The 27,996-nt window shown below is 49.3% G+C and overlaps 1 protein-coding gene across 2 annotated transcripts; it reads right to left on the minus strand.

Annotated features, from left to right (window-relative positions):
* Window positions 1-50: 50 nt before the first annotated feature.
* LOC101555749 (aldo-keto reductase family 1 member C15-like) lies at window positions 51-27,996 on the minus strand. 2 transcript variants are annotated; one of them, XM_012934725.1, is made up of 9 exons: window positions 27,910-27,996; window positions 26,664-26,831; window positions 25,717-25,833; window positions 25,130-25,207; window positions 24,322-24,444; window positions 23,907-24,016; window positions 22,925-23,090; window positions 862-944; window positions 51-93 (listed from the first exon to the last, which is right to left on the minus strand). In XM_012934725.1, the coding sequence occupies exons 1-9, from the start codon at window positions 27,994-27,996 to the stop codon at window positions 51-53; spliced, it is 975 nt and encodes a 324-aa protein (XP_012790179.1). The 2 variants fall into 2 exon arrangements, with proteins under 2 accessions (XP_012790179.1, XP_004617448.1); XM_004617391.1 differs by lacking the exons at window positions 51-93; window positions 862-944 and adding exons at window positions 20,058-20,100; window positions 20,799-20,881.

Genomic DNA, 27,996 nt, shown 5'->3' on the forward strand with positions numbered 1-27,996 from the left:
GCTGCCCCGTCAGCCATGCACGAAGCTCTCTCCACGCAGCACACAAAGCCTCAGTACTTGTCAGCAAACGGGTAGTTGGGGTGGCCCATCGCACTGCGGGTGGAGGACGGGTCAGAGTGGTGGCCGCCTTCTCGAGGCATCGATCAGGGTGCTTGAGGGCAGGAGCTGGGCCAGGACCCCCCTTTGCACATTATGACAAATTTTCCAACACACGAAGGGCCCTGGACAAGTCCCCACCCCTTTTGAGTCCCACAGTCCAAGGGACATGGCGCCAAGGCCATGGGCACGACCGAGACACCAGTATCTGAGCCGGATGGGCCACGGCCCCAGGATAGTCCCTCCTCGGAGTTCACCTGGTCCATGGACAGAAGGAGACCAGGGGGCTGCCCTGCGCTTTGACCCCCCAGAACACCCAGCCCTGCCACCACGGGCCACTCTAAGGGACTTGGGGGCCCCAGAGACACCCCACACCTGTTTCCACAGCTCTTTCCCTCTCACTCAGTGGTCAGCCCTCACATTTGCTTTCTCCCACACCTCTCTTTTTGGGAGTCCCCTGCCCTATCCCCCAGCTGTCCTGCAGGCCCTGGAGGTGGCCTCTGTGAGACAGAATCAGGGGCACTGAATCTAGGGCTCGGGCCACCATAGTGCTTTCACATGAGGCCACGAGGCATTTTGCGGCAGTCCTGGCCCAGTTCCTGGTGCTGCCCACTTAGTACTTGCTGGACCTCAAGCCTGCAGAGTCCAGGAGCTCAGTTCCACATCTCTGCTCACACAAGCCCATTGGCCGGCCCCAGGAAGCTTGTTCCCTACTATTCGCAAAATGCACAGATGCCCCATTGCAATCGCCTATGCCACACTTACAATTCCATGCTGAGATAGCGGAAGTTTCTATTAAGGCTCTCTAAGGCTTTCATATCCTCTGGAGATAATTCAAAATCAAATATCTGCAAGAAGAAAAGAGTCTCGTGAGGACTTATGCCCAATCGGCAATCTACTTAGGGCTCCTGTCATCAGTTTTGATGCATTGGTTGAGATGTCTTTGCCTCAGACTCCCCATCTTCTTTCGTCCCCATTGAACAAAAAATAAATAAAGTATAAAAGTCACATCACTGGGCCGTCATAACTCTGAGTTTGACTTCTCAAAAAAGTCATTCCTTTCCTTTCTGTTTTGAAATGGAAGGAAAACAGGACCAAATGGACAAAGAAACTGTTCCTGGGGTCACACTTTGGTGAATCTTTTCCTTCCCCATGACCCCTGTGAGTTGATAAGCTCTAGAATTAGAGCAAACAAGGGAGAGAGTGCACCCACCTGCCTGCAGGCTCTCTCCAGGGTTAACTGGTCTCAGGAAGAGACCCTGACCAAGGGCATGACCACCCACCTGCCCAGGATGGGCCCCACGCTCTGCTTTCTGCGTACAGAGTCCTCCCTCCACCAGGAAAAGCCCAGTGTGTCTGGGGGTCACTCAGATCTCACAGAGAAGGCCCCTGTGAATGGAGTCTCTCCCCCTCAGCCTAGAGCGGCCTTTATTGGGTGTCCACGGTCTGACTGGAGAGTCCATGAAGCTGACAGAGCAGCAGTAAGAGTCCCAGTGGGAAGCAGAGGGATTGATGCATTGGGCAGTTTCATGGAGAGCACAGTGGTCCTCTCTCTGCCATCGGCCTGTCCCTCTGTGGTCTCCTTAACACGCTGCAGGCAGGCCATGGCGCCGTGGGCTTGGGGTAGCAGGTTGAGTTGCATGAGAGCAGAGGATGGCACTTTTTTCTCACTGTCCCAACCAGGCAGACTTGACCTTCAGATGTCCCCAAAACTAAATAAGTCCAGAGCTCAAGAATAGGAGTATTTGCTTTATAAGTCACTTGCTCCAATGTCTTCCTCTCCCAAAATAAACACATTATGAAATACTTAGCCCTCGTCTAAAATCAATATGGAACTCACACAGTTCCTCAAAGTGTGTCCAGGTTCACAGCGAGCACTGTCCGTAGGAGGCCCCGGGAGAGAGCAGGGGCTCTGGAGAACCCCTCCCCTGTGAACCTCCTTCCCACCCCAGTCTGTGTGGGGACAGTGAGCACCATGGCCCAGGGCCGGCACTGCATAGGTCAGGCCGGAGAGCCCCAGGCAAACTCAATTTCAAGAAGGGAAGCTGGGGTGCCGCACAGCACTGAGGCCCGCAGTGGGGCTGGGTGTCCCCTCCCCAGAGCCAGACCCCCATGGCTCCAGGTGCAAACAGAGAGTCGTGGTGTAGGGAAGGGATGAGGGGAACCAAGGTTTCCCAGGGGCTGTGTAGGGAAGGGCCCCAAGCCTGGTGCTCACAGAGCTAAGTCTGCTCACGTCACACCCAGGAGGTATCTGAGCTTCCCCGGAGGCCAGCAAAACTGGCGCCGGTGCCTGTGCCCTGTCATCTGCCTGTGGTCTTCCCCCTGGACACCAGGGAGGGCTAAAAAGGAAAAGGACATGTGGGTGTTTGCTCACAAGTGAGAGAGTCGGCGACTCATGGGCCTCATCACTCTGGGCCACCGTGCCCGTACCTGGAAGTTCTCCTTGATCCTTTTCTCCGTAAAGCTCTTGGCCAGCACCATCACCCCCCGCTGCAGCTGGTAGCACAGGGCCACCTGCCCCGGGCTGTGGCCGTATTTCTTGGCAATGGCTATCAGGACCGGCTCCTCCAGGAGAAACGGACTATTTTCTGGAATTCTAGAAAAATGAAACACAGGCATGATGGTGTGAAGGTTGTAGATCACCGCACCCAAGTACCCATATGCAACTTTCACCGTATCCTTGTCATCCCTTTGTTCACCGATTTGCTCGAGTGGGCACCAGTAACGTTTCCTTTCGTCCCAGCCCTGAGATTTTAGCAGCCTCTCCTTACTCGTCTTTCCCAACTATTAGAGGCTCTTTAAGGATCAAGAGAATAAGACCTGTTATTGTTACTGTATTTGGCATACCAAATATGCCATAGGGAACTTGCCAGACTCTTCCATTAAAAAAAACTAATTTAATAAAATAAAATTTTGTTATTTGCTAAATTTACTAATTTACTAAAGTAGACTGACTCAGAGTTACAAGCACTAAGTCCAGAACAAACATACTATATTTTTCACCTGTGCTTACTAGTCAACAAGTAGCTCATGGTATCTCTTAAAAGATTGGTTAGCAAGAAAAGTGGCTTGTGATAATGGTTCACTTTCTTATGTCTAATGATGCTTTCATAGATGATCTAAATGTAAGCACTAAGGACCTGAAAATAAATAGATGCAGATGACATAAACATTTGTAAATTTTTTTTCAATAACTTTGCTTTCTGTTATGTGTAGTTAATATATGTATACACATATCTATTAATATGTAGATATATACATACCTCTTGTAGAGCCTGGCAAGCTACCAAGAGTATCCGGCCCACATGGCAGAGCCTGGCAAGCTACCCGTGGCATATTCGATATGCAAAAACAGTAACGATAGGTATCATTCCCTTGACCCTAAAAGAGTTCCAATCAGTGGGAAAGACAAGTAAAAAGAGGCTTCTAATATCTCAGAGCTCAGTGTAATAGAGATGTTACTGGTGCCCCCTCAAGTAAATCGATGAATAATGGGATGACAGTGATGTGTAGTTAAAATATTTTATGTGACTTAAAAATTTAAGTTTTGTTAATTTCAAGGACAAGTTAGTCAAATTCATTAACTATTTAATTTTCCAACAAGATTGATGTTGAGGCATTAACTACCTATGCATAACTAACATGCATTTACCTTCTTCTAACTCCTCATTATATAGAAAACAAAAGATATTTAAGGCTATATATGAATATGTTTTGTGCCATATTGAATGACAAGCAATGATATAATTTCAGAAATTTGAAGATTTATTTCTAAGTCTACCAGACCTTAGAATGATAGCATAACTTGAGGCCCATGATTCTTAGTTTGCACTAGAAATAAGATTTTTGGGTAGGGGGACATTCTAATGAATGCATATAATCATAAGAAGACAGAAGCATAGTCCTGTGCAAGATGAGGAGGATTTAGCCTTCTGTAAGAGAAGATGTGAGATATAGACATGGATTTGCTCCATCTAGAGGAAAAGATTCTCTACAAAAAAAAAAAAAAAAACCTGGCTATCAGATCACAGGGGAAAAATATAGGAGAAAATCTAAATGAAACAAAGAAGTTTTAAAAGAATTTTGTAAATGAAACTTGAGATAGAAATATTATATCTCAAGCTGAGTGAGATTTAAAAAATCTTTGTGGGCCCCGCTTCCCGCCGCCTGGACTCCCCGAGACCTTCCAGCCGCCCCAGCCCATGTCCTCTGCGCCCCGGCTCCTCCCCGGGCCCCCTAACTGCGGCCCGCCCTCGCAGGTACCGTCCCAGACCCTCGGCCACGCCCTCCCGCGCCCCGCTTCCCGCCGCCTGGACTCCCCGAGACCTTCCAGCCGCCCCAGCCCGTGTCCTCTGCGCCCCGGCTCCTCCCCGGGCCCCCTAACTGCAGCCCGCCCTCGCAGGAAGACACTGGGGGCGTGTCCCGTATGTTAGTGGGCGTGGTCTAAAAGTGGGCGTGGCCTCCTCTCAGAGCGGCCACAGTTATTCATTGTTACCTCAGCTCACTAGGTACTTGTATTTTTTTGAAAATTCACTTTTGCGATCTCAAACACGCAAAATAGCCATTAGCTTAGTCTGACACTATAAAAGCTGTCAGTTAATAAAGGAAGTTTAGCACGATCAGAAAACCTTCTTTCCACAAGAAGAAAAAGGAGTAAATAACTACAAAGCTCCAACTCTATACTTCCGTAACAATATGAAGAAGCAGCGAAAATCCCCTCCGAGAAGAGAGGGGGAAGAAAAGATACCAGAAACCTCAACAGGGGCTTCTCACATCTACGACCTCTCAGATAAACAATTCAGAGAGGAAATCTGGAGGAGAGTCGACCTACTCCAAGCAAATATGGAACAGACATCCAATAAATTAAGAGAGGAGATGAATGAAGCGCTGGAACGGTCTACCAAGAAAATACAGGAAGAAATGAGAGCAGAAATGAGAGCAGAAATTTCAAACCTTCGAACGGAAGTCTCACAAATAAAGCAATCGGTAGATGAAATAAAAATATCACTAGATGCCCTCAACAGTAGAATGACTACAGCCGAAGACAGAATCAGTGATCTGGAAGATGAGCTTCAGAAAGCTTATAGACAACAACAAATCACGGCCAAAGACCTCAAAATGGCTATAGAGCGAATCAGAGCCCTGGGAGATGACTTCAAGAGGAACAACATAAGAATCATTGGAGTACCAGAACCGCAGGGAAGCAACCCCAATGAAAAAAACACAGTCAAAGATATCATTGCTAAGAAATTCCCAGAGCTGGACAAGGCAGGCATCCAGATACAAGGAGTCCGAAGAGTACCAGCAAAAAGAGACCCGAATAAAAAGACCCCAAGGCATATCATAGTCAGAATGACGGATACCATGGATAGAGACACAATTCTGCAAGCAGCAAGGTCAAGGAAGGAAATCACATACAAAGGAGCACCCCTCAGATTTACGGCCGATCTGTCAGAAGAAACCCTCCGAGCCCGAAGACAATGGTGGGACATAGTGAAAAAGCTCAACGAAATGAATGCCTCACCAAGAATACTTTATCCGGCTAAACTCTCACTCAAACTCGAAGGAACCATACACTACTTCTCGGATAAACAACAGCTCAGGTCCTTCATAGACTCAAAACCAATCTTGAAAGAAGGTCTAAAGGGGCTACTGTAAGACAAGGAGGAGCCCCATAAGAACAACAAATCCAACAGAAAGATTACACAAAACCACATCACAATAATCTCTCTCAATGTCAATGGCCTAAATGCACCTATCAAGAGACACAGAGTGGCTAAATGGATCCGGAAATTAAACCCAATATTCTGTTGCCTGCAAGAAACACACCTGAACAAACAGAGTAAACATAGACTCAAAGTCAAAGGATGGAAAACAATCCTCCAAGCAAACAACCCCCTTAAAAAAGCTGGAGTGGCCATCCTGGTATCCGACAACATAGATTTCAGGATGAAAAAGATCAAAAGGGACAGTGAAGGTCATTTTCTGTTTATCAAGGGATATGTACAACAGGAAGAAATCACACTCTTAAACGTATATGCTCCTAATGAACGACTGGCTAAATATTTAAAACAACTCCTAACAGACTTCAAAGAGGACATCACTAACAGCACAATTGTAGTCGGAGACTTCAATACGGCCTTATCGCCTCTAGATAGATCCACAAGAACAAAACTCAACAAGGAAACACTGACTCTGAAAGAAGAAATTGAAGAGAGAGGCCTAATAGACCTATACAGGGCCTTACACCCCAAAAAGAAAGAATACACATTCTTTTCCAGTGCACATGGAACATTTTCTAAAATAGACCATGTACTGGGCCCCAGAACATACCTCAATAGAATCGGAAAAATAGAAATTGTATCAACCATCTTTTCAGACCACGATGCGCTGAAGATAGAAGCTAACCACTCACAAACACGGAAAATCAAATCAAACACCTGGAAATTAAACAATTCAATGTTGAACAATGAGTGGGTCAGGAAGGAAATCAAGGAAGAAATCAAAAGATACTTAGAAACAAATGAGAATGAAGACACGAGCTACCAAAACCTATGGGACGCAGCTAAAGCCGTGTTAAGGGGAAAATTTATAGCTCTCCAAGCATTCCTCAGGAAGGAAGAAAGGACCCACATAGATAGCTTGACTTCACGACTCAAGACCTTAGAAAAGGACCAGAAAAAGGACCCCAAACCAGACCGAAGGAAAGAAATAATAAAAATTAGAGCAGAAATTAATGACATCGAAACCAAAAAAACAATCCGAAAGATCAATGAAACAAAGAGTTGGTTCTTTGAGAAAATAAATAAGATTGATAAACCGCTAGCAAGACTCACAAAGAAAGAAAGAGAGAAAACTCTAATAAATCGAATCAGAAATGAAAAGGGGGACATCATAACAGAAACCAGTGAGATTCAAAAGATCATTAGAGACTACTTTGAAGGTCTTTACGCCACAAAAAAGGAGAACCTAAAAGAAATGGATGGATTCCTTGATTCCTACAATCTCCCAACACTGAAGAAAGAAGACCTGGAATACCTGAATAGACCCATCAATGTTAAGGAAATTGAAACGGTAATCAAAAACCTCCCCAAAAACAAAAGCCCAGGCCCAGATGGTTTCACTGGCGAATTCTTCCAAACATTTAAAGAAGACCTATTGCCTGTTTTCCTCAAACTTTTCCAGGAAATTGAAAAAACAGGATCTCTCCCAAACAGTTTCTATGAAGCACATATCTCCCTAATACCAAAAGCAAACAAAGACACCACTAAGAAAGAAAATTACAGACCAATTTCCCTGATGAACACCGATGCGAAGATCCTCAACAAAATACTAGCAAATAGGATCCAACAACTCATCAAAAAGATCATACATCACGACCAAGTGGGATTCATCCCAGGGATGCAAGGATGGTTTAACATTCGGAAATCAATCAACATAATCCAGCATATCAACAAAAGTAAAGACAAAAACCATATGATCATATCAATAGATGCAGTGAAAGCATTTGACAAGATCCAACATCCTTTCATGATGAAAACCCTCGCCAAAATGGGGTTTGGAGGAACTTTCCTTAAGATAGTCGAAGCCATCTATCACAAGCCTACGGCAAGCATTATCCTCAACGGGGAAAAACTAAGGGCCTTTCCTCTGAGATCGGGCACAAGACAAGGATGCCCACTCTCACCACTCCTCTTCAATATAGTACTGGAAGTACTTGCGATAGCTATTAGACAAGAAAAAGAGATTAAGGGCATCCAGATAGGAAAGGAAGACATCAAACTCTCACTATTTGCAGACGACATGATACTATATCTAGAGAAGCCTAAAACCTCTACTAAGAAACTCTTAGAAACAATAGACTTATACAGTAAAGTTGCAGGCTACAAAATCAATACCCAAAAATCCATGGCCTTCATATATGCAAACAATGAGGCAGAGGAAAGGGACATGAAAAAAGCAATCCCATTCACAATCGTGCCCCAGAAAATCAAGTACCTCGGAATCAGCTTAACCAAGGAAGTAAAAGACCTTTACAAAGAAAACTACAAAACGCTACTCCATGAAATCAAAGAGGACATGAGGAAATGGAAACATATACCCTGCTCGTGGATAGGGAGAATCAATGTTGTCAAAATGGCAATACTCCCTAAAGCATTATACAGATTCAATGCGATCCCTATAAGTATACCCATGACATTCTTCAAAGAAATGGATCAAGCAATCCTAAATTTCATATGGAAGAACAAACGTCCAAGGATAGCTAAAACAATTCTTGGGAAAAAGATGATGGGAGGCATCACCCTCCCCAACCTCAATCTTTACTACAAAGCAGTAACAATTAAAACAGCATGGTACTGGAACAAAGGCAGAGCCGTAGACCAATGGAACAGGGTGGAATATCCCTACACACAACCCCAAATGTATGATCATCTAATCTTTGATAAGGGAGCAAGAGATGTGAAGTGGAGCAAAGAAAGCCTCTTTAACAAATGGTGCTGGCACAACTGGACAACCACATGCAAAAAAATGGGTTTAGACCTTGACCTGACACCATGCACAAAAGTCAGATCAAAATGGATTAAAGACCTCAACATTAGACCACAAACCATAAGGTACATTGAAGACAAGGTCGGCAAAACCCTCCACGATATTGAAGATAAACGTATCTTCAAAGGTGACACGGAACTAAGCAATCTAGTGAAAACAGAGATCAACAAATGGGACTACATTAAACTAAAAAGCTTCTGCACCGCAAGAGATACAGTGACCAGAATACAAAGACTATCCACAGAATGGGAAAGGATATTTACACAATACCCATCAGATAAGGGGTTGATATCAATGGTATATAAAGCACTGGTTGAACTCTACAAGAAGAAAACATCCAACCCCATCAAAAAATGGGGCGAAGAAATGAACAGAAACTTTACCAAGGAAGAAATACGAATGGCCAAAAGGCACATGAAAAAGTGCTCTGCATCACTAATCATCAGAGAGATGCAGATCAAAACAACCATGAGATACCACCTCACACCACAGAGATTAGCACACATCCAAAAGAACAAAAGCAACCGCTGTTGGAGAGGATGTGGGGAGAAAGGGACCCTTCTTCACTGCTGGTGGGAATGCCGACTGGTTCAGCCCTTCTGGAAAACAATTTGGACGATTCTCAAAAAATTAGATATTGAATTCCCATTTGACCCAGCAATACCACTGCTGGGAATATATCCCAGAGAGGCAAAAAAGTACAATCGAAACAACATCTGCACATGTATTTTCATTGCAGCACTGTTTACAAGAATCTGGAAAAAACACGAATGCCCCAAAACGGATGACTGGTTGAGGAAACTTTGGTACATCTATACAATGGAATACTATGCAGCTGTTAGAAAAAAGGAAGTCAAGAATTTTGTAGTTAAGTGGATGGGAATGAAAAGTTTCATGCTGAGTGAAATATGTCAGAAAGAGAGAGACAGACATAGAAAGACTGCACTCATCTATGGTATATAGAATATCAGAGTGGGAGACTAATACACAAGAACTGTAGAAATAAGTAGCAGGAGGTTGACCCCATGGCTTCGAGGCTGGCCTCACGTTCCGGGGAAAGGGCAACTCAGAAAAGCGATCACCAACTACATTGTAGTCGAAGGCCATGTGGGGGAAGGGAGTTGCGGGCTGAATGAGGGCTAGAGACTGAGCACAGCGGCCACTCAACACCTTTATTGCAAACCACAACAGCTAATTAGAGAGAAAGAACAGAAGGGAATGCCCTGCCACAGTGGCAGGGTGGGGTGGGGGGGAGATGGGATTGGGGAGGGTGGGAGGGACGCTGGGTTTACGGGTGGTGGAGAATGGGCACTGGTGAAGGAATGGGTTCCCGAACTTTGTATGAGGGAAGTATAAGCACAAAAGTGTATAAATCTGTAACTGTACCCTCACGGTGATTCTCTAATTAAAAATAAATAAATTATTTAAAAAAAAAAAGAATGAAAGAAGGAAAGAAAGAAAGAAAGAAAGAAAGAGAGAGAGAGAGAGAAAGGAAGAGAGAAAGAAAGAGAGAGAGAAAGAAAGAAAGAAAGAAAGAAAGAAAGAAAGAAAGAAAGAAAGAAAGAAAGAAAGAAAGAAAGAAAGAAAGAAAGAAAGAGAAAGAAAGGAAGAAAGAAAGAGAGAAAGAAAGAGAGAAAGAAAGAAAGAGAGAGAGAGAGAAAGAAAGAAAGAAAGAAAGAAAGAAAGAAAGAAAGAAAGAAAGAAAGAAAGAAAGAAAGAAAGAAAGAAAGAAAGAAAGAAAGAAAGAAAGAATAAAAGCAAACAAGCAGGCAAGAAAGGAAGAAAGAATAAGAGCAAACAAGCAAGCAAGAAAGGAAGAGAGAGAGAGAATAAAAAAGACAAACAAAGGAAGGAGGAAAAAGAGGAAGAAAGAGAGAAAGAAAGAGAGAAAGAGAGAAAGAAAGAAAGAAAGAAAGAAAGAAAGAAAGAAAGAAAGAAAGAAAGAAAGAAAGAAAGAAAGAAAGAAAGAAAGAAAGAAAGAAAGAAAGAAAGAAAGAAAGAAAGAAAGAAAGAAAGAAAGAAAGAAAGAAAGAAAGAAAGAAAGAAAGAAGGAAGGAAGGAAGGAAGGAAGGAAGGAAGGAAGGAAGGAAGGAAGGAAGGAAGGAAGGAAGGAAGGAAGGAAGGAAGGAAGGAAGGAAGAAAGGAAGGAAGAAAGGAAGGAAGAAAGAAAGGAAGGCAAGAAAGCAAGAAGGAAAGAATGTATTGTGTCAACTTTGTGGTAAAGGAAGAAATTCAGTGAATTTCATTTGCTTAGGTAGGCAAGGGGATTGATGACTAAATTGGCACATATATATTATTTACAAATAGGTTTCTTTTTCAGTAGAATATTCAGTCTTAGTTACTATGAACCCTCAGATTTGGCCACTATAACTTCAGGCACACTTCTTAAAAGGTGCCTGTTACAAATGTAGACCTGCTAAAGGACAATGATAAGGCCAAAGGGTATATAAAACGTGTACCAAATAGGCCATTCTCTAACAGAATATTCCATTTTAAGCTTCAACTCTCAGCCAGCTAATTCCTCTTTCATATACATGATTACCTCAAATCAGAAGAGTGTCACAGCAGAAATTTCCACCCTCATTTCTAATTCCCACACATCCACTCAGTTCCCTTACACTGTTCGCGTTCCTCTCTTTATTCCTGTCCCCCTTCCTCATGCCACCAGAAACAGCTATTTTATTCTCAGCTTAATCAAACCAGTGCGTTCTAAAACACAATTGTTTGACTATTGATTTCTCAACTATCCCTTTAGTGAATCTTATGGAATGAGTTTTTCTTCCTCAGAAACTATATAACGCTTTTACTAGCACTCAAGGCCTGTAGCATGTGGAATAATCCCACAGGTCTTAACTGTCTGTACACCAAATTCTAGTATAAGATTTACTTTCTTATCTGTCTTATTTCTCTCATTAATATTCATACAATATAGAAAATATGATCCCTATAGAAAACTAAACCAAAATATCCCATAAAATTTTATCAAAATAATGATAAGCATGTTGTATATTCCATATATAAATATAATACACATTTGTTATTTTATACATATCTTTGTCATCTGTCTTCTTGATGTTTTAGCTTGAATGCTTTCTTCATTAGTATACTTTCATTAACTTATGATTTTGTATTAAAAATATTTATAGCTTCAAAAACTAAAAAAAAAAATCTTTGTGGACGTTTTAATATCAATACTGTATTTATATAAAGCTAAATCTTCATTGCATTTCATAGGCCAAAAACATCAATTCTCTTAGAAATTGTAAATAGAATCTTCTAGGATTCCTATCTGACTCTGAAATATTTTTATCATTTGGTAATCTACCTAGAAAAACTGTGTGTTTTCAAAATAACTTCGTGTGTTTTCTGTCCTCATTAGATTATTGGAAAATAAAGTCTTCTGTTAAAAAATATTGTGAAAGGATTTAACTAACAGCTAACTTTCTGTGTTAGTCAGCAGCTTTGATTTAACTTAAAAAACATGGTGTAAGATAGTGTCCCATGACTCTGCTAATATTAGCCCATCCAGACCCGATTCAGGTTTTCTCCTTCCCCTGATTCAGTCATGAACAGATGTCAGCTCTCGGGGACTCACTCCTTACTCCGAGATAATCGATCTGAGGACAACAGGTGCTCACTTTGCACATACCTCAGCTGGATGGTGCAAGATCATGATGGACCCCCAAGTCCTGCTGGGAGTGAGCAGGTGTGCCCCAAAACAGAAAATTATCAAGCTACATGAAAGACTTGTTTGTAATAAACTTTTGACGTTTTATGTGTGAGGTTTATGTTATTATTTTGCCCCTGATCTTTATTTTTTTATTTTCTTTATTTTTATTTATTTTCTTTTCTTCTTTAAGAATCTAGCTAAGAGTTTGCCAAAGGTGTTTATTCTTCAAATGTGCTTAGTTTCTTTGACCTTCTGTTTTGTTTTCTTTATTTCTATGTCATTGTTTTATGTGCTGTTTTATGATTTCCTTCTTCTACTTATTTTGCATTTTTTATTGTTCTTTCTCTAGTTTGAAAGTTGAGAGATTAGGTAATTTATTTGAGCTCATTCTCATTTCTTTATGTAAGCCCATACTGGTACGAATTTACCCCTTAGTACTGCTTTTTCTGTATCCCATAGGTTCTTAAAATCTGTGTCTGCGTTCTCAGCTGCCAGAGCGTGAATCCAGACCCAGCTAAACCACTTTCGGCATGGGCAGCTCCTCGCAGAATGTCTCCAGCCTGAGAACTAAGCCGAGAACCCATGCCCGCCCAGGAGGGGAAAGGTATTTCTCTCTCTCACCTGTCCCTTCCCGGGGATGAAGGGCGTGGGGACCGCCATATTATGACGACCACAGATGGGGTTTACAAGCTTGCAATGATCCAATATCTGAAAGAAATCTCCCTGGACTTAGTTGTTAAAGTACAGAAATCCAAAACCTCATATCTCTTCACAACAGGTCTGACTCTAGTGGGGTACTCCTAACAATAATAGTGAGGTTTGTGTTGAAATACTGAATGTAACCAAAGTAAATAGATAGTAAAGTGAAACTTATCAGTTACAAGGTGGGGTGGGAGGGTACGGGGGTGGGCGGGATGGGAGGTGTACTGTGGGTTTTTTTTTTTGTTTGGTGGTGGGATATGGGCACTGGTGAAGGGATGGTTGTTTCAGCATTGTATGACTAAGACTTATGCCTGAAAGCATTGTAATTTCCCACATGGTGATTCAATAAAATAAAATTCTTATTAAAAAAATCTGTGTCTGCGTTCTAATTTATTCTGAGAAATGAATGTATATTTTTCTATTTCTTCCTGAACCTGATGTTTAGTGAAGAATTCCATTTGATTTTCCAGAATTGCTGCTGTCCGTCAGTTTTTTAAAAGATAACCTCTACCTTCCTGACACTGCGGTCTGAAAACATACTTAATATGATTTCTGCTTTTATGTCTTAATGCACATCCAAGCTATTCCTGAGCATATGGTGTCTCCTAGAGAATACTCCATGTGTGCTGGAAAATAATATGGAATCAGCTTGGGGGAGGGGAGGAATAAACAGTCCTGTGCATTAATCCCAGTTCTTACAATTCCTCATTTAGAGCTCTTTTTTCTATATTGACATCTGTCCATTCGGTTTATTTGTCCAATGCCCGAGCCTGCCAATACACCGTGTTCTGTTGTCAAAGATCTCCTGACATTTAATTAAAACAACTTTACTGCCACCTCAGGGGGGCATATATGTTGACAAGAGGTAAATCCTTTTGACTGACTGTCAAGTCATAACCAGTACGTAATGTCCATCCCATCTCTGATTCTTTTCTTTAGCTTTAAGTCCATTTGTCCAGATACATACAGGATATGAAGCATTTAAAAGGAGTGATACTTACAAGCACACCCCAGGTACAATATGTCTTGGGAAATATCTTGATAAATACAAAAAAAACAAATGTTATTGATTAAGCAATAAACATACTTGACTATATAAAAATGAAAACTTTTGCATGATAAAATTTGCAATTAACAGCGTTCATAGGAAAAATCACACATTTAGAAAATGTAGATAAGGAAGCTGAAAGGGAGCAAGATTTTCAATTTTTTATTATAATACCATGATGTACCAAGCTATTTATAATGCACTTACTTCAGGCATTACATGTTCCAACCTCACCACCAGCATGATCTTCAAGTCACCAGTGTTCTGAGGTTCCCACCACCTCAGCCTGCCCCCTTGCAGGCACAAATAAATTTTCTTCATATTGTTTGTTACAAGCCAAAGGCCAATGGAGTTATCATATCTTAGATTAATGAGGATTAATTTGTGATAACAGTTCTCTCACGATAATGTTCTCAAAGTCATTGTTCGGAGATCTGCTGTGCTGGTTGGTGCTGCTTGTGCCTTGTGTGTGTTGTTCGGGCTCACTGACTTGGTGCTGCTCTGCACAACTGTCCATCAGATTTGCAGTGGTCCTCCTGGGCTGACCGTACTAGGGGATTTGGAGGCGTCGAGCAGCAGCATGTGTGACCGAAGGGTCCAGGAACTGTGCTTGGCAGTTCGATGAGGTTCAGCTGTAGAGTTGGGCTGTTTATATGTCAGAGGCTGTGGGGGCGGCTGTGCGCTGCTGTGTTCTTTGGGCCGAAAGGGAAACTGCCCCACTCATTCCAGGAAGGACCCAGAGTTCTCACCCCAAACCAGTCTCCCGGGGAAAATTGGGCTGTATCTGTTCCTTTGGAGGTGTGGCCTGGACTGTCTCTCTGCTGGCAAAATGGCAGCCTTGGGCAGGGGCTGCCAGGAGGCAATATTTTATTATCTAAGAGGGCTCTTTTGTTTTTAATAAATATTTTTATAGCACCGTGCTTTGCAAAGTTCTTCACAGTTGAGTTCTAGACATACAATGTTGCGTCATTGATTCCACCATCAGTATCAACTTCCCTCCACCAATGCCCCCAGCTCCTTCCCATATGCCCCCGCCCTCCCCCTCCTGTCCTCTTGACAGGAACTTTTATAAGTTCTGTTCTTAAAGTTTGGGTCTCTTGACTTCAGCATTGTTGACTGTGATTTGCCCATTTGGCGCTATCATTGTTTAACATCACCTTTGTCCCCGACTCCCCACTTGCTTCTCACCTATCTCTTCTCCCACTCCCCTCTACTCTAAGAGGTCTCTGAAAACTGGACAAGAGGAGTGGGCGGCTAGCTCAGGTGGTGGAGCACAGCCCAGAGCTTATACCCTGCGCTGTAAGTCCCAAGGACTGGCAGGTGTGGCCCCTAGTTAGAAAAACGACAAGAAAAACACGTGTACAAAGAAATTTATAAGTCAACATTTGATGAGAGTAATGAAAAGATAGCAACCAGAGAAGAAATGGTCACAACCATATCAAGACATGCTTGGATTTACACATAAGGAAAAACCACGGGCATTAAGTGACCCCAGCAAGCCACACGAGAGTGTCATTCCCTGCTGCCGGCAGGAGCTTGGGGGAGAGAGGAAGCTCATGGCTACAGGCTGATGTGTGACAGAGAGTAACTTCCACACAGCCTTCAACACACACAGCTGTACCCGGAGAAAAAGCAGAGGTCCTATAGAGAGTCTCATGCTGAGTGAAATGAGTCAGAAAGACAGGGACAGACAGAGAATGACTGCAATCATTTGTGGAATATCACAATATCCTGTTAATCACCGATTTCTCGGGCAGGCTCAGTAACATCTCATTTCATCCTTTCCCTGAGATCTTAGAAGTCAATCTCGACTTGGCCCTCCTAACGATGTTGCACTGGGGGCTCTTCAGGGTCAGGGGAATGAGATCCAGCTTGTTACTGGATTTTGCATATGAATACACCATGGGAAGCTTGCAAAGCTGTCCCATGTGGGCAGGAAACTCTCAGAAGATTGCCAGTTTCCCCCAGAGGGAGGAGTAGGCTAAAGATATCTGGGAGCTTGCTTTTAAGTCTCTGGATGTTGGCTGTTGATGGGATTACACACACCTGGGTTCCTCTGCCGGTACATTCATGCATGAGGCTTGTCCAAACCTGTGGAGAGGGGCCTTGAGCATGGCTGTAGCTAGGTTCCAGTGGTCTTCAGACGCCGGGACCTCTGCTTGGGGTGGGGAGGGAAGCTGGAGCCCATCCCCTCCAAGAGGCCCTGGGGAAGACAGCCAGGCGTGCGGGCAAGAGACTCTCTGCATCACTGTCTTCTGAGAGCTTGCTTTTAAGTCTCTCTCTGGATGTTGGCCATTGATGGGATTACACACACCTGGGTTCCTCTGCCGTACCTTCATGCATGAGGCCTGTCCGAACGTGTAGAGAGGAGCCTCCAGCATGGCTGCAGCTTGGTTCTGGTGGTCTTCGGCCGCCAGGACCTCTGCTCGGGGTTGGGGGGGAAGCTGGAGCCCATCCCCTCCAAGGGGCCCCGGGGAAGACAGCCAGGAGCGTGGGCAAGAGACTCTCTGCATCACTCTGGGATCATCTCTTCCCCGGGCTGTGAGGAGAACGAAGGTGACAAGGGCACCTCTGGCTCCCCCCGCAGGGAGCCTGACACCCAGAGCCCCATGTACAGTCGTTCCCTTGCCTGGGACTTGGCAAGGCCTCAGGCTGTTGACAGGGAAGTCTTTCGACTGAGACACTCTGGGAGGCCGAGGGCCCAGCTAGAAGCAGCCTGGAGAGGGCAGGAGCCAAGGGGGTCAGCCTTCATGCCCACCCGCTTCCCTGGCACGGCCCTGCCAGCTGAGCGCTGAGCCTCAGACTCATTTCAGACACAGCCTGAGGCATCCTCATGGGACTCGGGCCCTCGGGACTGGACACCTCATGTGTCCTGTTCCTCCCACGCGGGGTCACACACCTTCAGGGCTGCTGGGAAGTGCATCCGGTAGAGGTCCAGGTAGCCCAGCCGCGTCTGCCTCAGCGAACACTCCAGGGCTGGGCGCACCAGCTCGGGGCGGAGGAAGGTGGCCCACAGCTGCAGGGACAGGAGGGCAGAGGCTGCTGGAGGAGGCTGCCCCAGTGCTGGGGCCAGTGGGGACAGGGGTCACTCCCAGGGGAGGCTCTGGGGTGGGGTGTGTGGCACTAGATGGTCTCTGCGCGCGCGCGTGCGCGCGCGCGCACACACACACACACACACACACACACACACACACACACCAGCAGTAACAGCATCGTGAATCACTGCACCTATAATTTGAAAAAAAAGTTGTGATCTGGAGCTGGAGCGATAGCACAGCGGGTAAGGCATTTGCTTTGCACGCAGCTGACCCGGGTTTTATTCCCAGCATCCCATATGGTCCCCCAAGAACCGCCAGGAGTGATTCCTGAGTGCAGAGCCAGGAGTAACCCCTGTGCATCGCCGGGTGTGACCCAAAAAGAAAAAAAAAAGTTGTGATCTAAGAAAAACTACTCTTAATGACCAAAATTGAAAAAGGAGAGAATTCTACAGAAGTGTAGTGTCGTGAGAGGGAGAGAGTGGAGCAGTGCCACCCGGGACAGTCACGTGCCAGCTCTGCTGGGAGGGCCGGGAGAGAGGACGGTGCCAGGCGCCCATGGCACCCCTCCCTCCCTCCCGCAGGCCCGCTTTCTCTCTCCAATGCCATCTTTGCCTCCAGTGGAAGCCGCTTTCCTGGCCAGGGTGGCATGGACGCCTCTTCCTGTTGGCTGTCCCTTTCCATCCTGAGCCAAATATCTAAGGTCCGCTGCTTGCTTCCAGCACCCGTGTGTGGGGCAGGTGAGGAGAGCGAGGCCAGGAGCCTGAAAGCACACGCATCCTCTCATCACCCTCAGAGCTACCCTGGCGCTCTGGTTGTTTTATGTCACGGGAAAGAAGTAAGTGAATGTCTTAGACGAAGGCTCACGGAGATCTAAGAACTCTGCTTAAGAAACGTCCTGGTCAGGTATTAACAAACTCAAACTCAGAGTTCCTGAAACTGAAACCTGCGCTTTCTCACAAAGCAGTGTCCTCCCTGTACACTTTCGGCTCCACAGTCACCCCCAACTGTGGAGCCGAAAGTGTACAGGGAGGACACTGCTTTGTGTCCAGACCTCCCTGCATGATTTCTGCACTTATAACAAGATGACAGCAGAGCTGGCAGGTGGCTTGGCTTTGCAGCCGCCGATGCCGCGACTCCTGGGCTGCCACCAGGCTCCTGCTCTGGATGCTGCAGACCTCGGAATCCTGCCCCGCCTGCAGTTTCGTGCCTGGTCCTTTGGGTTTCGTGCCTTTTCCGGGCCGTGACTCGGTAGATGATGTCAGGAGCCTGGGGTTGTTCCACAGTTCCCTGTACCAGTGGATGCTGCTTGCCTTTCCGCCGTGTTTCATGGGTGTCAAGTGCGGGGGTGTGGGGAGCCTTTGACTGTCCCACTGTCCCTTGCAGACTCATCGAGGAGCGTCTCCCCTCCTCCTTCTCTGTCCTCATGGCCTGGGGCTCCTGGCTGGCTGGAGGCTGGTGGGGGTTCCCAGGATTTCCCAGCCTGGGCTCAGTCACCCACGTTTGGTGACCAGTGAGGTTCCCTGTTTCCAGAGCCGTGGATGGGAGTCTGAGTCTCTGTCCCCAGTCTCCTGCCTGACGACAGGACGAGTGTGCATGGCAGGGGCTTCCCCTGGGTCTCAGCACCGGTCCTGCTGTCTGCTGACACTCAGGGCCCTGTGCCTCTGGGCGGGGCCCTCCATCAGCAGGGCATGCCGTTCCACGTGCGAGAGGGCCCAACTGTCGCTGAGGGGATTCTGTTACCATGGCGTCTGTGGAAGTCGATGTGGAGGTCTCGTTCTGTTCAGCAGGGAGAACCCTTCATAGGGCGCAGCCGAAAGAACAGACACAGAGCCCGGAGGAGGGAGAAAAGGCCTTTATTCTATGGCAGTTACAGTATTTTATACCTCCCTGTTGGGAGGAGGTGGTGCCAGGACCCCCAACAGAAATGCAGGGTGTGGCACGGGATTTAGCTAGTAATAAACAAATGCTGATAGGATAAGATCAGTAAGATTAGGAGTGGCAACCTTTGCTAGGTGTGGCATGGGGTTAGCTAGTGATTAAACAAATAGTGACAGGATAAGATCAGTAAGGTTAAATGGCTCCCTACAGGCGTCGGCATCACAGGCCTCAGTGCTCAGGGATGTGTTCGTCCCGAGAGTCCCCACTGCAGGGCAGAGGCTGGCACAGGCCTGGAACATCAGAAATATCACCAGTCTAGTCGGGGAGAGTGGGGGCGGTTTGTAGGAGTCCCGGGTATCAAGGGAGCAAGGGGCCTGGGGGCAGCAAGAGAAACTGGGTTGGCCCTGGTGCTTCCAGCAGTGTCAGTGCCTGCCTGGGTGCCCCAGAGATCCCGGCTCCACCACACACAAGATGCAGCCATGCCCTTTGTACTAGCGTGGAGGGCGCTGGAAGAGGGAATGAACCGGGCAACTAGTCAAGACAGGAGAAAACAGTTCCTGAAGGGTTTCCCGCATGTGTGGGTCAGAAATGACCAACACCAGCTAAGGAACGGAGCATAGCACTCTTGGAGTCCCGTGGCAGAACGGGGCACAGAGGAAGGGCAGGCAGGCTGTCATCGGGCTGTGCGGGGTGTGCAGAGCTGTGGGCAGGCGCACTGTGGGCTGTACTGTGCGCCTGCGGGAAGCATCACTGCCGGGATCCACACTGTACTGCGAACTAAGGCAACCTCGGGCAAAGGAGAAAATGAAACACTCGAAGGAAGAAGCCCCGAAAGAAGCAGCTCGGTGGGCAGATTGCGGGTTATTTCATTCTCACGGACTCCCTTTAATCTCAGTCTCTGTGGAATCTGCGTGTTGAAAACCCCATGACTATAATCAGGACATAATCCCCGTCTCAGCTATTTCACATCTTTATTAACTCACGGGGAGAAAAAGTGAAGGGGGAGGCTAGGCTGGGCCCGCAGGCGCTGCCCCATCAGCCATGCACGGGTCCCTCCACTCCAGCACAGGAAGCCTCAGTACTCGTCAGCAAATGGGTAGTTGGGGTGGTCCATCGCACTGGGGACAAGGACAAGGACGGGTCAGTGTGGTGGCCGCCTTCTCGCGGCATCAACCAGGGTGCTCAAGGGCGGGGGCTGGGCCCCTTTACCCACCGTGACAAATTCTCCCCAACACATGGGGAGGCCCTGGACAAGTCTCCCACCCCCTCTGAGTCCCACAGTCCAGGGTACATGGCGCCAAGGCCATGGGCGTGACAGAGACCCCAGTGTCTGGGCCAGAAGGACCACGGCCCAGGCTAGCCCCTCCTCTGGGCTCAGTGGTTCCTGGACAGGAGGATCCCATGGGGCCGCCCTGCACTCTCCCCCCCAAGAGAATACCCAGCCATGCCCCCAGGGGCCACTCTAAGGAACTTGGGGGCCCTGGAGACACCCCATGCCTGTTTCTACAGCTCTTTCTCTGTCACTCAGTGGTCACTCCTTACCTCTGCATCCTTCCACTCCTCTCCTCATGGGGGTGCCCCACCTTGCCCTGTCCCCAGCTGTCCCTAGCCCCCGAGTCACAATCAGGGAGTGGGTCCTCATGCATGAAGTCCAGGCTCAGGGCAGGACAGTGAGTTCCACCTGGACATTAGGCCTACAGAGTCCAGTGCCCAGTTCTACACCTCTGCCGCTCAGCAGGCATCACCTGACTCAGGGGCCTGTCCCGCCGCCCAAACTTGCATCCCCGCCTAAATCTCAGAAACATCTAATTCTCACGGGTCCATTCTGAAATATCGGAAGTTCCTGTTGAGGCTGTCGATGGCTTTCATGTCCTCCGGGGTCAGTTCAAAGTCAAACACCTGCAGGAAGGAGAGAATCTAAGGGATTTCACACACACACACACCCCTAGGCACAGCTTCTCCTGGCACAGGGATCCCCAGCCAACCCCAAATCCATTTTGGGGAGGGTGTTGTCCTCTGCTTCTCCTGTGCTGGCTAAGGTGTGCCTCTACCTCAGTTTCCCTTTTCCCGCTTCAAAACTTGATTTACACCCAGTGACTTACAAGATTGTTCATCATACCATTATTCCAGTATTCAGTATTCCAACACAAATCCTCCCCAGCACGACTTCCCTCCATCAAGCTCCCTGTTCTAGTCTGCCCCCATAGCAGGCACAAATAATATACTGCACATTGTTTGTTACAAACCACACACACACTCACGCATACACACTCACACACATTTACAGACACACATATCCACTCACATATCCATTCACTCACATACACACTCACATACACTCACACACATACACACACACACATATCGTCACTGTCATTGTCACTGTCATCCCGTTGCTCATCGATTTGCTGAAGCGGGCGGGCACCAGTAACTGCTCCATTGTGAGACTTGTTACTGTTTTTGGCATATCGAACACGCCACGGGTAGCTTGCCAGGCTCTGCCGTGCAAGAGAGATACTTTCAGTAACTTGCCGGGCTCTCCGAGAGGGGCAGAGGAATCGAACCCGGGTCGCCTGCATGCAAAGCAAGCGCCCTACTGCTGTGCTATCTCTCCAGTCCACACATGTCGTAATGGTATTAATACAGTTATTGTTCACAGCTTTGTGGAGCTGGTTGAGCCTCTGTGCTATTGCTTTTGCTAATTGCGCTGAGGGCCTGTACACAGTATGCCATCTGATTCTGTGTTCCACTGGGCTGTCAGGCCTGTGAGCTTTGGAGACTCCGCAGGGCTGTGTGTGTGGCTGCGTGCTCCAGCAGCCTGGTTACTAGGATGCCTCGGCACTCGGCATCCTCTCCCTTCATAAGGAGAGGCTGATAATCCCACCAGGTTTGCATCTGGGCTTCTCTCTGACCCATGGGGTCCTGGCTTTTCTGAGACCCATTAAGTCAGAGATGGTCAGCCTGAGTTTTGAACTGGGCTGTCCCCTCTTTTACTGTCATCATTTCACTAATGACATGACATAAGTCAACCATCCCATGTCTTTCTACTTAAATTTCTTTTGAAATCTGATTTTTCTTTTTTCAGGTGAATGGACACTGGGCCAAATTAAGAGACATCTGCTCCATGGACCACTCTTTCTGGATCTTTCCTTCATCATCATTCCGGGAATTTGATGAGCCTTGACCCTCAGCCCTTAATTGGAGGCCACCCCAAAAGCTTTTGTCCCTCTCAGAGAGCCAGGCAAGCTACTGAGGGTATCCCACCCGTACGCAGAGCCTGGAAAGCTACCCGTGGCATATTCAGTATGCTAAATACAGTAACAATAATGGGCCTCATTCTCCTGACTCTGAAAGAGCCCCCAATATGGTGCCTGCCCCACCCAGCAGGGAAACTCTGCGGGATTCTCAGGGCGAGAGGCTGGGGAGATGGGGGGGACGGCACCCTCCAGGCGCCGTCGCCTGTCACAGGCCTGAGCCCGGCTGCCCTTGTCTCTGGCGGCTTGTGGTAGTGGAGTTTCTGATCCCCCTGCTCCCATGCCCACCCCAGCTCCAGAGCACCCCAAGCCTCTGGGCTATGTCTAAAGGTCCCCCTCGTGCTCCACTCCCCCTCTCGTTAACCCCTGTCCCCACCCTCAGGAGCACAGTTTCTCTTGCCCTATATAAGCCCTGTTTGGTTTCAATAAAGATGGTGCTGGCCACCAGCCTGTGACCCGTCCTTCCACCCATCAGCTGGGAGAACGACTCGGGGTCCTTAATGCACCAGGGGACACAGTTACCTTGCACGTGGCTGTGACAAGTTAAGAAAGAACAAAATCACGTGTCAAGAGAAAGATCTCACATGGTGCTCTGATCTGGGTGTCTGACCTGGGAGCTCTGGCCTGGGAGCACTAATCTTGGAGCACTGACCTGGGAGCTCTGATCCTGGGCCACTATTCCCTGTACCTGGAAGTTCTCCTTGATCCTCTTCTCACTGAAGCTCTTGGCCAGCACCACCACTCCCCGCTGCAGCTGGTAGCGCAGGGCCACCTGGGCGGGGCTGCGGCCATGATTCTTGGCAATGGCCGTCAGGACCGGCTCCTCCAGGAGACACGGACTGTCTTGGGCGACCCTGAAAACAAGGCCCAAACATATGTCTGTGTAGAACGTAGGACAGAGGGTGTAGGACCTCACACTCCCACAGAGCCAGGAAGCAGAACAACACAGTATGGTTTAGGTTTCCCGACACTCAGAGAGACTCATTCACAACTGCACCAAACTGGACATGCAGCGTGCTGCCCTGTGCCTGGGCAGAACAGTGACTCAGTGAGAGAATGGGAGGGTGAATATCACCATCCAAGAGACCTACTCTTGGCTGGACACTAGACAGTGCTCCCTACAAACATGCAGGCACGAGGACTGCAAGAGACAACTCACCTCCAAGGAGGGGAGCCAGGAATGTGGTTGGCTCCGGCTCAACTGCCTGGGGCGACACACTGACGCCGGAGATGGAGGTTCTGGTCGACTGCAGGATGCCCCCCATGGGCCATCCACTTGTTGTGTTTGATCAGTCACATGCATGCAGGACTGGTCATTGAAACCTCACCGTAAAATGCCCCCCATGTGGCGTTGTGGCAGAGAATGTGGCACCCAGGGCAGTTTCTGGCCCATGGACCTATCCCTGCAAACACGCCCTTCTCTGCTCCTTGGGAGACCCCAACACTGACTGTTACAAGCTAGGGCATGGTCTTTGAGTGGATGCCTTGTGGATGAAACAAGGAAGGAGCATGGCATGGCATGAGGGTGGTGGCTCCGCCGTGCTACAATGGGCTCACTGACTAGCCCACAGGTTTGCAGTTGGAACATCCCATAATAAATGTCACACATAAAGTGGGGTGTGTCATCATCAGAAGAGAGCTCAGAAGGGTAACACAGACCCTCTCATTACCATTTTGGTTCTCTGTGGGACCCCAGGGCACTGTAGGCCACGAGGACGATGTCCCTGGCCTTGCAGAAGTCCAACAGCTTCTGCTGGTTCAGGTAAGGGTGACACTCCACCTGCAGGATGAGACACAGACTCAGGCCCCCAGGAAGCTCTCCCGAGTCAGGAGCAGACAGGGAGCTTGTTCGGGCGCATCCTTCCCACAAACCCTCTCATGGGCCGGCTCAGGGCGCCCACTGCCATGAGCCCTACAGGGGCAGGTCACAGGCCCCCGCATGCCTGCCCGGGAGAGGGCTCTGCCCCCATCTGTCCTCGCCGCCTGGGAATCTCTGCACTCAGCGGTGGCCAGTGCCCGGCAGACCCCCGGGCACAAAGGGGGCAGGGAGGGGGCAGGGGCACACGGGGCCTGCCCACGCCTCACCTGGTTGCACACGGGCTTGTACTTGAGCCCCGGCTTGCTGAGGATCATCTCCAGCTGTCTGCGGTTGAAGTTGGACACGCCGATGGACCTGGTCAGCCCGGCGTCTTTGCAGCTCTCCAGGGCCTGGGGACGGCGCACGGGAAGCCCTGTCATCTGAACGCGCCCCGTGACCGGATCCCCCGAGACTGTGTCCCCAGGAGCCCCCTTTCCACAGGTGGGCCCCTGCCATCGGGGCCACTTCCCTGCCTGCACCTCAGCCGTGTCCGTGCATGGGGCTTGTCCCTGGTTTAGGGGGCCCTCAGGGGTGCTCTGGGCTCACACAGGGCCAGGACGGAGCCCAGGCTCCCCTATGCCAGGCTGTCCTTGGCCCTCAGGCCTTCTCCTTGCCCTGTGGAGGTTACGTACCAATGGGCACCAGTCCTAGAGACTGGCTTCTGGACAGGGTACACGTGTCTGCCCGCGGGAGCGGGGATAGTTTGAGACGGGCACTCGGGAGGATTCACCAAACCAACACCCTTCCTGGGGCCCCAGCCCCTGATCCCATGCAGTAGCCTGGGGTCCTCTGGGTGAAGGCCCCCATCCCCCTGAGCATCTGACCCCTTGTTTGACTCCAGTCCCCATAAAACTGGGGGTCAGAACCCAATAGAGGCGCCCCAACACCCCGATAGGATGAAACCGTAGAGGTTACTCCAGCACTATGGCACGGATAGACACCCCGCCCTGGACTCTGGGACTCAGGCCTTGACCCCTTACCCTGTTGGTGACTGTCCCAGTGGCAGGTGTTCCCTGACTGTGGGGCCGCACTCACCTCCCAGGTCTGACACAGGTCCACGGGCTCAAGGATCACCTTCCCGCTGGCGTCCGTGGGCAGGAGGTCCTCCCCTGGCTGCTTGGCAGAGAGAAGACAGGGGAAATGTCTCACTCACAGCTGTTTCGCCACTCAAACATGCACAGAGTGTGTGTACGCGTGTCATATACATGTCCTTGTGTGCACATACGTGTTTACATACTTGTGTCATTATAGCTGCATGTGTGCATGTGCGAGTCCCTCATGAGAAGACGTGGAAGGAGGAAGGCCAGAGCGTCTGGGAAGCAGCAACCATGGCCCATCCCCAGGGCCCCACCTGCCCTGTCCTGAGTACAGGCCCTTTAGTGGGGGGGGGGGACCCCATGGGGCAGCTGTGGGGCAGCATCTGTGCTGATGCTGTGCCGGGCATCCCTCAGTCTGTCACAGGTCTTTGAGGAGCCAGGTGGCGAGAGCCTGGGAGCACTTGCAGATGCTCAGGTCAGGGAGGAAGCATCTAAGGTGGAGTGGGGCTCAGGGTCAGGAGGGTCATAACCCTCCTCAGGCTTCCTCTCCCAGGACGTCAGGCGCAGGACGAGGGTGCACAGCACCTTCAGAGCAAAGGGCAGATGGATGAGGAAAAGGTCCACGTAGTCCAGCCTGAGCTTCTTCAGGGATCTTCTGAGACATGTTTGGACCAACTCTGGCTGCAGGAATGTACACCACAGCTGCAGGGTGAAAAAGAAGTAAGATTTTGCTTTGAGTCTCAAATCTTTGGAGAAAAAATAGTGAAATTGATGTTGAAAATGTGAACTTTCCATTCCAGAGAGATGGGTCTAGGCTCATGCTTCAGCTGTGGAACCTTCAGGTTTCCCAAACACTGAGCAGGAGTCTCCCCTGAGCCCTGTGGGTGTAGTTGAACAACCATGAGATTAACTGCAAGGTATGGAGACGATTGACGGATGGGAGGAGAGTGAGCTCACAGTCATCACAGCCAGCAGCCTTAGCACCCAACACATCACGTCCACGTCACTCCCCGGGCTGTGGAGGGGAGGCTCTTCCCCACTCTGAAGAAAGCACCCAGAGGTCAGCAGGGAGTTCTGAGCCCTGAAGTTGGCAATGTGCATTGGGCTCTTCTCGGGAACTCACCCTCCACACAGCTCTCTCCTCCACAGCTGCACAGGCAGCCTGTTGCTGTGGGAACAACCAATAGCCTGTGGGGTCCAGTAACTGAGGAGAGGTGGCCTTTCATGGGGCCCACCAAGCCTCGGGATACAGTGGACCTCACTTGACATCCCCCGCACCACCACGTCTGAGAGCTGAGAGGGCTGAGAGCCTGTCAGAAAGGCAGCTCTGAGAGTGCGCAGACAGCCAGTCACCTCATTGTCAGGGAAGGGAGCATTGTGTCCTCTCACAATGGGCGGAAGTCCACTCAGGATCTATTGCCCCCATCCAGTGACTATCAAGGGGGGAGGCGGAGGAGGAATCTGGACACACTGTGGGGCTCGTGATCTCCCGTGGGCAGCAGGGCTTCCCTCAGACAACGGTACCCTTGTACCTTAGTGGTGTAGAACAAGTCCTCGCGCCTCACAGTGCCGTCAGCCATCTTCACGCGCATCGCCTCCCCCACCTCCTCCTCATTCTGGTACACGTAGGCAGCATCGATGTGCCGGAAGCCAACGTCAATGGCCACTTGGGTGGCCTCACGGGCTTTGCTCTTTGGAACCTTCAAACCGCGAGTGAGGAGGACAGTCGGCCTCCCGCCTCAGGGGGAGCGTTTCCCCAGCTCCTCTCAGGGAACCTCTGAGGGTCCTGTGTCACCTCCCTGAGGCCCTTCAGCCTCTGCAGCTCCCCCTCCCTGCCCTCACACTCCCCTTCTCCTCATTAGGGGTGGCCCTGAGCCCGGGGAGGGAGGGGGTGCCAGGGGCAGCCAGAGTCTCCAACTCCTCAAAGCCCAGCACAGGCCCATGGGGTTCCCTCAACCTCCCCCCTCCCACAGGAGAACTGCAGCTGCCGCCCCCGGATTCCCTCAGGGATGGTGACGGCCGCCTGGTTGCTTGGACCCCAGAGAGCCAAGGGGTCCCGCTGCTTCTGCCCCGGAAACACCAGGCGCTTCTGTTGTGAGACCGGCCTCAGGCCTGAGGAGACCCGTCCCTCACGCTGGTTTCTCCGCAGGCCTGTGGGGTCCCTGGGTGAGTCCAGGAGCTCAGGGAGCAGGGCAGAAAGAGCACATCTGCCCTCACACACCCCGAGGCCGCCCGCAGCCACCGTGCTGCCTCCAGACCCGAGTCTGGACCCCCAGGGGCTGCGCATGCGCGTCTGCACAGGCCAGTCTGCACCGGCCCCCAGAGGTCACCTGCCCTGTCTGAGGTCCAGCCTTCAGCCCTGCAGGCCATCAGCACCTGGGACAGAGGCAGCCTCAGCAGAGAAAGCAGAGGGGGCGCCAACAGGCTCCTTCCCGGGGCCTGCACAGCCTCATACTTGGTTTTTTGCACTTTGCCTCGCATGCATTTGTTTATTGTAGATAATTCTTTTCTTCTGTCCGGGGAGTCGGGCTGCGACGTTCAGCCTTTGATGCTCCTGATGCCCATCCACAGGGGGGCACCTCCAGGAACCCCGTGTGCCCCCCTGGTCACCCGCACCCCGAGCACAGCTCCCACATCACCCGACCCTGCCCCCGCAGCCCCCTGTGCAGGAGCCCGTGCACGGTGTCCTCACAGCGCCCAGAGCGGGGTGTCTGCAGAGCCCCTCCAGGTCGAGCTCCCACTGATGGCAGCCCCTCGGTGCTGGTCCCACCCACTCACATCAGCAGGTGCATATGTGCCGAACCCCAGGACTGGCATGGTGGCCGCATCGCTGAGCCGCACACAGCGGCTGCCCGTGAGGTCCAT

Source organism: Sorex araneus, chromosome 5, assembly GCF_027595985.1.
Source record: "Sorex araneus isolate mSorAra2 chromosome 5, mSorAra2.pri, whole genome shotgun sequence".
NCBI classification, from domain to species: Eukaryota; Metazoa; Chordata; class Mammalia; order Eulipotyphla; family Soricidae; genus Sorex; species Sorex araneus.